Raw genomic sequence first — 12,192 nt, 5'->3', positions numbered from 1 at the left:
CACTGGAGGGTGGAGTGGAAATGATTCACGTAGACTGGTGAATGGCGACACCATGAGTGCGATAAAGAAAGGACAGACTATATGTACAACTACTCTTAGTAGTAGTAGTAGTAGTAGCAGAAGTAGGATAATCTCTGTTGTTTAAGTACAAGAGGCATTGTGGAATAGAGGAATAGATATTAATTGATTTACAGCTGCATGCACTGTCATAACACTACAAAAGCCGTTTGTGTGAGAAAAGAGTTGTGATATTTACAGATAAATTGCACTCATTAATCTGAAACATCACAGCTTGTCTCCAACGGAATGAAATGAGAAAAGATTGACAGTGATAGACAAATGTTGACAGATACTGATAAAACCAAACAAATCATATCTATTGAAAAGCGTAAAAAAATATATAGAATGCATCAAACCCTAAAAAAAGAGGAATGTCTTGAAAAGGATCAGTCCATGTAATCAGAACTCACTGGAACAATAATATGTGTGTGAGACAGAGAGAGAGCAGTTTGTATTAATATGCTTTAGCATCGTTGTGTTACATGCAGCCATGCCAATGAAAGCGCTGACAGACAGACAGACAGGCAGACAGACAGATAGATAGACAGATAGATAGATAGATAGATAGATAGATTTAGGCAGTTGCCCAATGATAATTTACATTCATAAGAGATTTAGATCCAACCCATGAGATAGCTTCCACTAAAATTCCTCCAGACCCAAGAGCCAAGGCCTGAAAAGAGTCCCTGATGTCAACTGGAGCAGAGAATAACTGACTGACTGATTAACCTATTTCATCAATATCTGTATATACACTGTTGCCCATAAAGTTGGAATAATTGTTCAATACCCCCAATTTTGTTAAAGCCTGAATACACAGTTTGCAAAGGTTAATTGTGGTTTAAGTTTCACTGTGATATGTTTGGAAGAGTTTGATCAATAAAGTTGAGAAGATATACACTTTATTTATCAAGAATAAATCACATTGTCATGAGAGGAGGTAAAAAACATTTTATTCCAACTTTATGGGCAACAGTGTATGTTAAGGCATGTGAGAAAGAAGTAACAAAGCTTTAAGTGATGCCACACGGTCTACATTTATCAAACATAAGAAGAATGCCCTAAAAATTCTTTGTCAGATATCCTCCCCCAAACTTAGTATTAAATTATGCAGCAATCAGATTTTGTCAATATTCTGAAAAAAAACTTTCTCCTCACTATGTCAAAACATGTTAATGTTCTATTAACTTCCTTCCAGCAATTGCTTCGTTTTGTATGACGTTTTAAAGACCAAACTATCACGTCCAAAAGACATCTCTGAAGAAGGCATTGTGATAAAGATAACAGAGCCATTGTTTTTGGTTGTTCCTACCTCAGGAGAAGCATCACAATCTCCAAACACCTCAGCAAAGTCAGTGGGACTTTTCCTCAGAGTCTGGTCAGCAGGCAGTGTGTTGTCATTGTAAGATGACACGAACTTAAAGTCACTGGTTCTTGACCCTGTTGTCAGGTAGGCGTCATAATTGTAAGCGCTGCGTAAAGTTCCTGTGCCGTCAACATCTGCGTAATTAGGAGGGAGATAAGCGCTGGGGATGGCTACTGCTCCATCAAACAACAGTCTGGGCTTTCTCCTGCGACAAAACCTCACACCCAGGATGATGATGATGAAGGTCAGAAAAAACGTGGACACGGACACCAGAGCGATAATCAGGTATGAGGTCAGCTTGGAGTTCTTCTCATCATAAGAAATGTCCTTCAGCTCCGGCACCTCAGCCAAGTTATCAGAAATAAGGAGATACATGGAGCAGGTGGCAGACAGAGAGGGCTGTCCGTTATCTTTCACTGCCACAATCAGGTTCTGTTTCATGCTGTCAGACTCAGAAATGTCCCGCTGTGTCCTGATCTCTCCGCTGTGGACACCAATGGTGAAAAGTCCCGGATCAGTGGATTTCACTATATGATAGGACAGCCAGGCGTTCTGTCCGGAGTCCGCGTCCACCGCGATCACTTTGGACACCAGAGAGCCTCCGTGTGCAGCTTTGGGGACCAGCTCGGTCATGAAGGAGTTGCCCTCCGGGGTGGGGTACAGGATCTGAGGAGAGTTGTCATTCACGTCCGATATGAAGACGCTGACGGTCACGTTGCTGCTCAGCGGAGGAGAACCGTTGTCTCTGGCCATCACCTGGACTTTAAAACTCCTCAACTGTTCGTAATCAAACGACCTCACAGCGTGGATCACCCCCGTGTCTCCGTTAACAGACACATAGGAGGACACCGGGGCGCCCTGCACCTCACCGGCTAACAGAGAATAAATCACTGTGCCGTTTTGTCTCCAGTCGGGGTCTCGAGCAGCAACGGAACATAAAGTGGAGCCAGCTTTGTTGTTTTCACTCACATATGCGCTGTACGACTGTTCCTCAAACACAGGCGGGTTGTCGTTGATGTCTGCTACAGATAACTGGACACTTTTAGAGGAGGACAGAGGTGGAGAGCCCTCGTCAGTGGCGCTGATTGTAATGTTGTAATCAGACACTAGTTCACGGTCCAGTTGTCCTGTGGTCACCAGAGAATAATAGTTTTTAATGGAAGGAACCAACTTAAAAGGGACGTTTTGCTGAATGGAGCAGCGGACCTGTCTGTTACTCTCAGAGTCTCTGTCCTGCACGTTAATGATGCCCACCTCTGTACCAGGTGACACGTTCTCAGGTATGGGGTTAGTCACAGACTTCAGATATATCACTGGGGCGTTGTCATTTACATCAGTGATTTCAATAATTAACGTCGCGTATGAAGCCAATCCGAGACCATCTTTGGCACTAATCTGCATTTCATATGACGATTCTTTCTCATAATCAATAGATCCAGCTACTCTCACTTCACCTGTTTTAGGGTGTAAAGAAAACACGTTGCTACTTTCATCTGAAACATGATCAAATCCATAAGTTATTTCGCTATTCAAACCTTCGTCTGCATCAGCTGCACTCACTGTGATCACTAATGTATCCAGAGGAGAGTTTTCAGGCAGACTGGCTTTATAAACGGCCTGGCTGAACACTGGTACGTTATCATTAGCATCCAGTACAGTGACGTGTATGACTACAGTACCTGATCTCTGAGGAGAGCCTCCATCAAATGCGGTAAGCAATAACATCATCTCTTGTTTGTCCTCTCTGTCTAATTCTTTGTCTAAAACCAGTTCGCCATATTTTCGTCCACCTGCTTTAGTGTTTATATTTAGTTTGAAATGATCATTCTGCTGAAGTGAGTAGCCCTGAACAGCATTTTCTCCGATGTCTCCATCGTGTGCCTCATCCAACAGAAAACGAGCACCTTTATCCGCCGATTCACGAATTTCAATCTTAAGCGCCTCCTCTTTAAATTGTGGTGAATTATCATTAATATCTTGAACTCGGATACTAATACGGTGCAGTTCTAAAGGATTTTCCAGGACTAGTTCCTGTTTCAGAACACACGATGCCTTTTTCGCACAAAGCCCTTCTCTGTCAATCCTCTCTTGCACAATCAAGTCTCCGGTACTGAGATTCACACCGCAGTACTTCACACTGTTATCTTCAGTATCAATACGAGCCTTGCGAGCGGACAGTCTGCCCAAATCAAGTCCCAGATCCTTTGCGATATTTCCTATCACAGATCCACGTTTCATCTCCTCCGGAACAGAGTAGCTCACGTCTCCCTGGACGGGGTGGAGGACGAGGAAAAGAAAAGCAAGGCCGCAACAGTGCAGCGCAATTCTACTGTATCCCATTGTTACTGCAAGAACAAAACAACTGATATTCGAGTTTGAAGCAAAATATAACAACGATGTATTCGTGAATTCCTTGGATATTCAAAAATCGTCACATTGCACTCGTAATACCAAGCGGTTTTAGTCCAATGCTGCACACTACTGGAAACTGGCTTTCAGTGTGTCGACATAAATGGGTGGGGAGAGAACGTGCAATCTCGTATATTAGTGCACACTGACACCTTGAGTACTTTTTGAGGTATAACACTACAATGTGTGGTTTTCTTTAAACGGAACTAAAAGACAAATCTTTACAGACAAACTTGTGAATCCTAAAATAACTGTTATGCCACCACGTAGAAAGGATTTACTACAACTACAGACAGACTGACATATTTATTCCATCTCATTTATAGTAAAAAAGAGAAAAAGATAAATCATTCAAACCAGAAATAATGTGTTCTACACAATAACGTAACGTGGCTATATGTTATTCCACTAACAACATGGAAAACGGAGGTGAAAGGGATGACATTTATAGATGCCTGGATCCAGAAAAGAATCCAACAATTTGATACATAAAATATGATTGAGGTTAATATAACAGTAGAATGGAAAATAAATCAAAGAAAGAATAAATAATATGAAAGCAAAATAGGTCAAATTTAATATACACGAACAGTGAAACAGTGACCGAATAGGCAGTAATGATTTGCCAGGTGAACTGGATCTAAAAAATGCAGCTGGAGCTAAAACTGCTTTCAGCACCATGGACAGAGAAACGCCGAGTGAAAATCTAAAGTTTTCTTCAGGGAACGAGAGCAACTTCACACAGACATGTGGACCACGACAAAACACAGAAGAGACTGAATATTTTTGAGTAGCTATCCAAAGATTTAACAGCATTGGAATAATGAACATGAATGTAAGGTAGAAAGGAAAGGAGGTTGACCTCAACACCCTTCCAGTGGATCCTTAAACAGCTTTTCAGCTGGTCTGCACCAGAACAGAAAGCTTTGATTGGTTAAAAAAAGCCATTTGCAAGATATTTTATATTAAAACAGCCATGTTGTCATATGAGACCAAACAAACCCTCATGCGCAAACTTTGGCCGCCAGGTACTGCAAACATTAGACCTGTCAAATTTCACTTTCCCCGTTCTAATTACAAAAAAACATGTTGTGAGGCCAATTCAGTATCCAATACTGACAGCAAAGCTGAAGAATGTCTCATCAGAGAAGACTTAGAAGTCGGAGAGAAATAATATGAGACGTTTGCCTACCTCAGGAGAAGCATCACAATCTCCAAACACCTCAGCAAAGTCAGTAGGACTTTTCCTCAGAGTCTGGTCAGCAGGCAGCGTGTTGTCATTGTAAGATGACACGAACTTAAAGTCACTGGTTCTTGACCCTGTTGTCAGGTAGGCGTCATAATTATAAGCGCTGCGTAAAGTTCCTGTGCCGTCAACATCTGCGTAATTAGGAGGGAGATAAGCGCTGGGGATGGCTACTGCTCCATCAAACAACAGTCTGGGCTTTCTCCTGCGACAAAACCTCACACCCAGGATGATGATGATGAAGGTCAGAAAAAACGTGGACACGGACACCAGAGCGATAATCAGGTATGAGGTCAGCTTGGAGTTCTTCTCATCATAAGAAATGTCCTTCAGCTCCGGCACCTCAGCCAAGTTATCAGAAATAAGGAGATACATGGAGCAGGTGGCAGACAGAGAGGGCTGTCCGTTATCTTTCACTGCCACAATCAGGTTCTGTTTCATGCTGTCAGACTCAGAAATGTCCCGCTGTGTCCTGATCTCTCCGCTGTGGACACCAATGGTGAAAAGTCCCGGATCAGTGGATTTCACTATATGATAGGACAGCCAGGCGTTCTGTCCGGAGTCCGCGTCCACCGCGATCACTTTGGACACCAGAGAGCCTCCGTGTGCAGCTTTGGGGACCAGCTCGGTCATGAAGGAGTTGCCCTCCGGGGTGGGGTACAGGATCTGAGGAGAGTTGTCATTCACGTCCGATATGAAGACGCTGACGGTCACGTTGCTGCTCAGCGGAGGAGAACCGTTGTCTCTGGCCATCACCTGGACTTTAAAACTCCTCAACTGTTCGTAATCAAACGACCTCACAGCGTGGATCACCCCCGTGTCTCCGTTAACAGACACATAGGAGGACACCGGGGCGCCCTGCACCTCACCGGCTAACAGAGAATAAATCACTGTGCCGTTTTGTCTCCAGTCGGGGTCTCGAGCAGCAACGGAACATAAAGTGGAGCCAGCTTTGTTGTTTTCACTCACATATGCGCTGTACGACTGTTCCTCAAACACAGGCGGGTTGTCGTTGATGTCTGCTACAGATAACTGGACACTTTTAGAGGAGGACAGAGGTGGAGAGCCCTCGTCAGTGGCGCTGATCGTAATGTTGTAATCAGACACTAGTTCACGGTCCAGTTGTCCTGTGGTCACCAGAGAATAATAGTTTTTAATGGAAGGAACCAACTTAAAAGGGACGTTTTGCTGAATGGAGCAGCGGACCTGTCTGTTACTCTCAGAGTCTCTGTCCTGCACGTTAATGATGCCCACCTCTGTACCAGGTGACACGTTCTCAGGTATGGGGTTAGTCACAGACTTCAGATATATCACTGGGGCGTTGTCATTTATATCAGTGATTTCAATAATTAACGTCGCGTATGAAGCCAATCCGAGACCATCTTTGGCACTAATCTGCATTTCATATGACGATTCTTTCTCATAATCAATAGATCCAGCTACTCTCACGTCACCTGTTTTAGGGTGTAAAGAAAACACGTTGCTACTTTCATCTGAAACATGATCAAATCCATAAGTTATTTCGCTATTCAAACCTTCGTCTGCATCAGCTGCACTCACTGTGATCACTAATGTATCCAGAGGAGAGTTTTCAGGCAGACTGGCTTTATAAACGGCCTGGCTGAACACTGGTACGTTATCATTAGCATCCAGTACAGTGACGTGTATGACTACAGTACCTGATCTCTGAGGAGAGCCTCCATCAAATGCGGTAAGCAATAACATCATCTCTTGTTTGTCCTCTCTGTCTAATTCTTTGTCTAAAAACAATTCGCCATATTTTCGTCCACCTGCTTTAGTGTTTATATTTAGCTTGAAATGATCATTCTGCTGAAGTGAGTAGCCCTGAACAGCATTTTCTCCGATGTCTCCATCGTGTGCCTCATCCAACAGAAAACGAGCACCTTTGTCCGCCGATTCTTGGATTTCAATCTTAAGCGCCTCCTCTTTAAATTGTGGTGAATTATCATTAATATCTTGAACTCGGATACTAATACGGTGCAGTTCTAAAGGATTTTCCAGGACTAGTTCCTGTTTCAGAACACACGATGCCTTTTTCGCACAAAGCCCTTCTCTGTCAATCCTCTCTTGCACAATCAAGTCTCCGGTACTGAGATTCACACCGCAGTACTTCACACTGTTATCTTCAGTATCAATACGAGCCTTGCGAGCGGACAGTCTGCCCAAATCAAGTCCCAGATCCTTTGCGATATTTCCTATCACAGATCCACGTTTCATCTCCTCCGGAACAGAGTAGCTCACGTCTCCCTGGACGGGGTGGAGGACGAGGAAAAGAAAAGCAAGGCCGCAACAGTGCAGCGCAATTCTACCGTATCCCATTGTTACTGCGAGAACAAAACAACTGATATTCGAGTTTGAATCAAAATATAACAACGATGTATTCGTGAATTCCTTGGATATTAAAAAATCGTCACATTGCACTCGTAATACCAAGCGGTTTTAGTCCAATGCTGCACACTACTGGAAACTGGCTTTCAGTGTGTCGACATAAATGGGTGGGGAGAGAACGTGCAATCTCGTATATTAGTGCACACTGACACCTTGAGTACTTTTTGAGGTATAACACTACAATGTGTGGTTTTCTTTAAACGGAACTAAAAGACAAATCTTTACAGACAAACTTGTGAATCCTAAAATAACTGTTATGCCACCACGTAGAAAGGATTTACTACAACTACAGACAGAGTGATATATTTATTCCATCTCATTTATAGTAAAAAAGAGAAAAAGATAAATCATTCAAACCAGAAATAATGTGTTCTACACAATAACGTAACGTGGCTATATGTTATTCCACTAACAACATGGAAAACGGAGGTGAAAAGGATGACATTTATAGATGCCTGGATCCAGAAAAGAATCCAACAATTTGATACATAAAATATGATTGAGGTTAATATAACAGTAGAATGGAAAATAAATCAAAGAAAGAATAAATAATATGAAAGCAAAATAGGTCAAATTTAATATACACGAACAGTGAAACAGTGACCGAATAGGCAGTAATGATTTGCCAGGTGAACTGGATCTAAAAAATGCAGCTGGAGCTAAAACTGCGTTCAGCACCATGGACAGAGAAACGCCGAGTGAAAATCTAAAGTTTTCTTCAAGGAACGAGAGCAACTTCACACAGACATGTGGACCACGACAAAACACAGAAGAGACTGAATATTTTTGAGTAGCTATCCAAAGATTTAAAAGCATTGGAATAATGAACATGAATGTATGGTAGACAGGAAAGGAAGCTGACCTCAACACCCTTCGAGTGGATCCTTAAACAGTTTTTCAGCTGGTCTGCACCAGAACAGAAAGCTTTGATTGGTTAAAAAAAAGCCATTTGCCAGGTATTTTATATTAAAACAGCCATGTTGTCATATGAGACCAAACAAACCCTCGTGCGCAAACTTTGGCCGCCAGGTACTGCAAACATTAGACCTGTCAAATTTCACTTTCCCCGTTCTAATTACAAAAAAACATGTTGTGAGGCCAATTCAGTATCCAATACTGACAGCAAAGCTGAAGAATGTCTCATCAGAGAAGACTTAGAAGTCGGAGAGAAATAATATGAGACGTTTGCCTACCTCAGGAGAAGCATCACAATCTCCAAACACCTCAGCAAAGTCAGTAGGACTTTTCCTCAGAGTCTGGTCAGCAGGCAGCGTGTTGTCATTGTAAGATGACACGAACTTAAAGTCACTGGTTCTTGACCCTGTTGTCAGGTAGGCGTCATAATTATAAGCGCTGCGTAAAGTTCCTGTGCCGTCAACATCTGCGTAATTAGGAGGGAGATAAGCGCTGGGGATGGCTACTGCTCCATCAAACAACAGTCTGGGCTTTCTCCTGCGACAAAACCTCACACCCAGGATGATGATGATGAAGGTCAGAAAAAACGTGGACACGGACACCAGAGCGATAATCAGGTATGAGGTCAGCTTGGAGTTCTTCTCATCATAAGAAATGTCCTTCAGCTCCGGCACCTCAGCCAAGTTATCAGAAATAAGGAGATACATGGAGCAGGTGGCAGACAGAGAGGGCTGTCCGTTATCTTTCACTGCCACAATCAGGTTCTGTTTCATGCTGTCAGACTCAGAAATGTCCCGCTGTGTCCTGATCTCTCCGCTGTGGACACCAATGGTGAAAAGTCCCGGATCAGTGGATTTCACTATATGATAGGACAGCCAGGCGTTCTGTCCGGAGTCCGCGTCCACCGCGATCACTTTGGACACCAGAGAGCCTCCGTGTGCAGCTTTGGGGACCAGCTCGGTCATGAAGGAGTTGCCCTCCGGGGTGGGGTACAGGATCTGAGGAGAGTTGTCATTCACGTCCGATATGAAGACGCTGACGGTCACGTTGCTGCTCAGCGGAGGAGAACCGTTGTCTCTGGCCATCACCTGGACTTTAAAACTCCTCAACTGTTCGTAATCAAACGACCTCACAGCGTGGATCACCCCCGTGTCTCCGTTAACAGACACATAGGAGGACACCGGGGCGCCCTGCACCTCACCGGCTAACAGAGAATAAATCACTGTGCCGTTTTGTCTCCAGTCGGGGTCTCGAGCAGCAACGGAACATAAAGTGGAGCCAGCTTTGTTGTTTTCACTCACATATGCGCTGTACGACTGTTCCTCAAACACAGGCGGGTTGTCGTTGATGTCTGCTACAGATAACTGGACACTTTTAGAGGAGGACAGAGGTGGAGAGCCCTCGTCAGTGGCGCTGATTGTAATGTTGTAATCAGACACTAGTTCACGGTCCAGTTGTCCTGTGGTCACCAGAGAATAATAGTTTTTAATGGAAGGAACCAACTTAAAAGGGACGTTTTGCTGAATGGAGCAGCGGACCTGTCTGTTACTCTCAGAGTCTCTGTCCTGCACGTTAATGATGCCCACCTCTGTACCAGGTGACACGTTCTCAGGTATGGGGTTAGTCAGAGACTTCAGATATATCACTGGGGCATTGTCATTTATATCAGTAACATCAATGATCACTTTTGCTTCTGAAGAGAGGCCATAACCATCTTTGGCCTCAACAAACACTTCATATTTCGACCCCTCCTCATAATCTATGTCACCTGTCACGCTGATTTCTCCAGTTTTCTCATCTAATGAGAAAAGCTTTTGTGATTTATCAGAGATTCGGCTAAATTCATAGGTAACCTCTCCATTGATCCCTTCGTCTACGTCCGATGCACTTACAGTGATAACTGAGGTTTTCACGGGAGAGTTTTCCGGTAATGTTGCTGTATAAACGGCCTCAGTAAACACTGGGGCGTTATCATTAGCATCAAGAACAATGACGTGTATGACTACAGTCCCGGACCTCTGAGGAGAGCCTCCATCCACTGCTGTCAGCAACAATTTCATTTCCTGCTGCTCCTCTCGGTCTAACTCCTTCTCTAAAACCAAATCACCATATTTTCTGCCAGCGCTTGTCGTCTGAATACTGAACACAAAGTGGGGGTTTTGCTGCAAAACGTAGCTTTCGACTGAGTTCTTGCCTATATCTGCATCTTGTGCAGCATTAATGCGATACCTCGCTCCTTTGTCAGCTGATTCTGTGATTTCCAGCTTTATGATATCCTTCGGGAAAATTGGTGCATTGTCGTTTACGTCCTGCACCTGCAGGGACAACCGGTGTAACTCCAATGGATTCTCTAACAGCAGGTCGAATTTGAGAACACAAGAGGGCTTTTCTCCGCAATGCTCCTCCCGGTCTATTCTTTCTGCAACGAACAAATCCCCGCTTCGAAGATTAATCCCACAATACTGCCGGTCGTTTCCCTCCATGTCAACACGAGCTTTGCGAGCAGACAGTCTGCCCACCCCCAGCCCGAGATCCTTGGCGATATTTCCAATAACAGATCCGCGCTTGAGCTCCTCCTGTACAGAGTAGCTCAGGTCTCCGTGTGCGTAGTGCACCACAACAAAGAAAAAGACAAAGCCGTAGCTTTGAAGAACGCGCCGTCTATTCATCATCTTCAGACAGCACTGGACAAGTAAAACACGGTAGCTTCAAGCATTAAAAACACGGTATTCGGTCAATATATGTGTCTTCCCAGCCTTTGTCGTCTGTGCTTAAGTCTATACAGAACACAAGGGTGGTCCATCCCAATACTGGGTGGTGTGCAAAGCAGGCTGAACGTTTGACTCTTTGCTGGTCTATAGTGACACCTTGAGTAAAAATGAAATATAACACTTTTACAAAACATGCAGATTCACTTAACACATCATCAGATAGTTTGGCCTTGATGTCTGAAAACAGATGAATTCAATAAAGTGTTCCAAAAAGTACTGAAGCGCCATTATGTTTTTACATTTTCTCAGTTCAGAGATATGTTAGTGCTCTGTGCTGTCACGTTATACAGAGGACTGTGTCTCCTCCTAAAGTCATTCACTTCACTGTGATAATAGTAAGACAACATTCCCTAAAAGTTAAACAGTATTTGCCACAGATAATGTCTGTTAGTATTGCACGGTAAATGTCCAAAGTTCGATTAGAAATTCATCCTTGTCTGTCTGTATGTCCATGAATTAAAATACATTTCTGTACTTTGTCGTGAAACATTCAAAAATGTACCTCCACCTTCTTCCAAGGGCTACTTAAATTACATAACGACATCTGACTAAAGACACATGATGCGTAAAACCACAAAGAGAATACAATAATGAGCATTTTATGTTGCACTGCTTGGAAAAACATGTTTGACTTCAAGTTTACCGTTGATTTTAATAAAGTGGTGATAACAAAACTTCTTGCGTGGAAAAAGACCATAAATAACTGTAAATAGAAGGAATTTGTCAATGAGATGCACTTAAAAACGTAAAATTGTACTCATTTACCAGGGAAAAAAAGCTTTCACTGATGCCACTGATGTGATTTTTTTAATCCCTGTTTTTTTGTATCTTACAGTAAAGCATGTGCAACACAGACCCTGAAAGTTATATAGAAAACGGGACCAATATGTCTTTGCGAAACAAGTTTTTAAGTGAAATTATAATCTAAATTGCTTCAGAATGTAAAAGAATTATTATTCCTCCTGATGACATTTAACCAGAGCAACGGCGAGATTAAGCACCAAGGACAGCACCAA

The 12,192-nt window shown here is 43.2% G+C and overlaps 3 protein-coding genes across 3 annotated transcripts; all 3 read right to left on the bottom strand.

The window, feature by feature from the left end:
* Nucleotides 1-95: 95 nt before the first annotated feature.
* Nucleotides 96-3,766, bottom strand: LOC139207662 (protocadherin beta-16-like). Its single transcript, XM_070837398.1, has 2 exons — nt 1,373-3,766; nt 96-134 (listed from the first exon to the last, which is right to left on the bottom strand). The coding sequence occupies exons 1-2, from the start codon at nt 3,764-3,766 to the stop codon at nt 96-98; spliced, it is 2,433 nt and encodes an 810-aa protein (XP_070693499.1).
* A 1,222-nt stretch (nt 3,767-4,988) lies between these two features.
* On the bottom strand, nt 4,989-7,421 carry LOC139207661 (protocadherin beta-16-like). Its single transcript, XM_070837397.1, has one exon. It carries the CDS (start codon nt 7,419-7,421, stop codon nt 4,989-4,991), a length of 2,433 nt encoding a protein of 810 aa, XP_070693498.1.
* Nucleotides 7,422-8,644: 1,223 nt separating this feature from the next.
* LOC139207660 (protocadherin beta-15-like) lies at nt 8,645-11,077 on the bottom strand. The gene has a single exon (XM_070837396.1). It carries the CDS (start codon nt 11,075-11,077, stop codon nt 8,645-8,647), a length of 2,433 nt encoding a protein of 810 aa, XP_070693497.1.
* Between the last annotated feature and the right edge of the window lie 1,115 nt (nt 11,078-12,192).

This window comes from Pempheris klunzingeri, chromosome 9, assembly GCF_042242105.1.
Source record: "Pempheris klunzingeri isolate RE-2024b chromosome 9, fPemKlu1.hap1, whole genome shotgun sequence".
Lineage (NCBI taxonomy): Eukaryota > Metazoa > Chordata > Actinopteri > Acropomatiformes > Pempheridae > Pempheris > Pempheris klunzingeri.
Note: the sequence above shows the minus strand (reverse complement) of the source record. Positions and strands in the feature narration are given on the sequence as shown.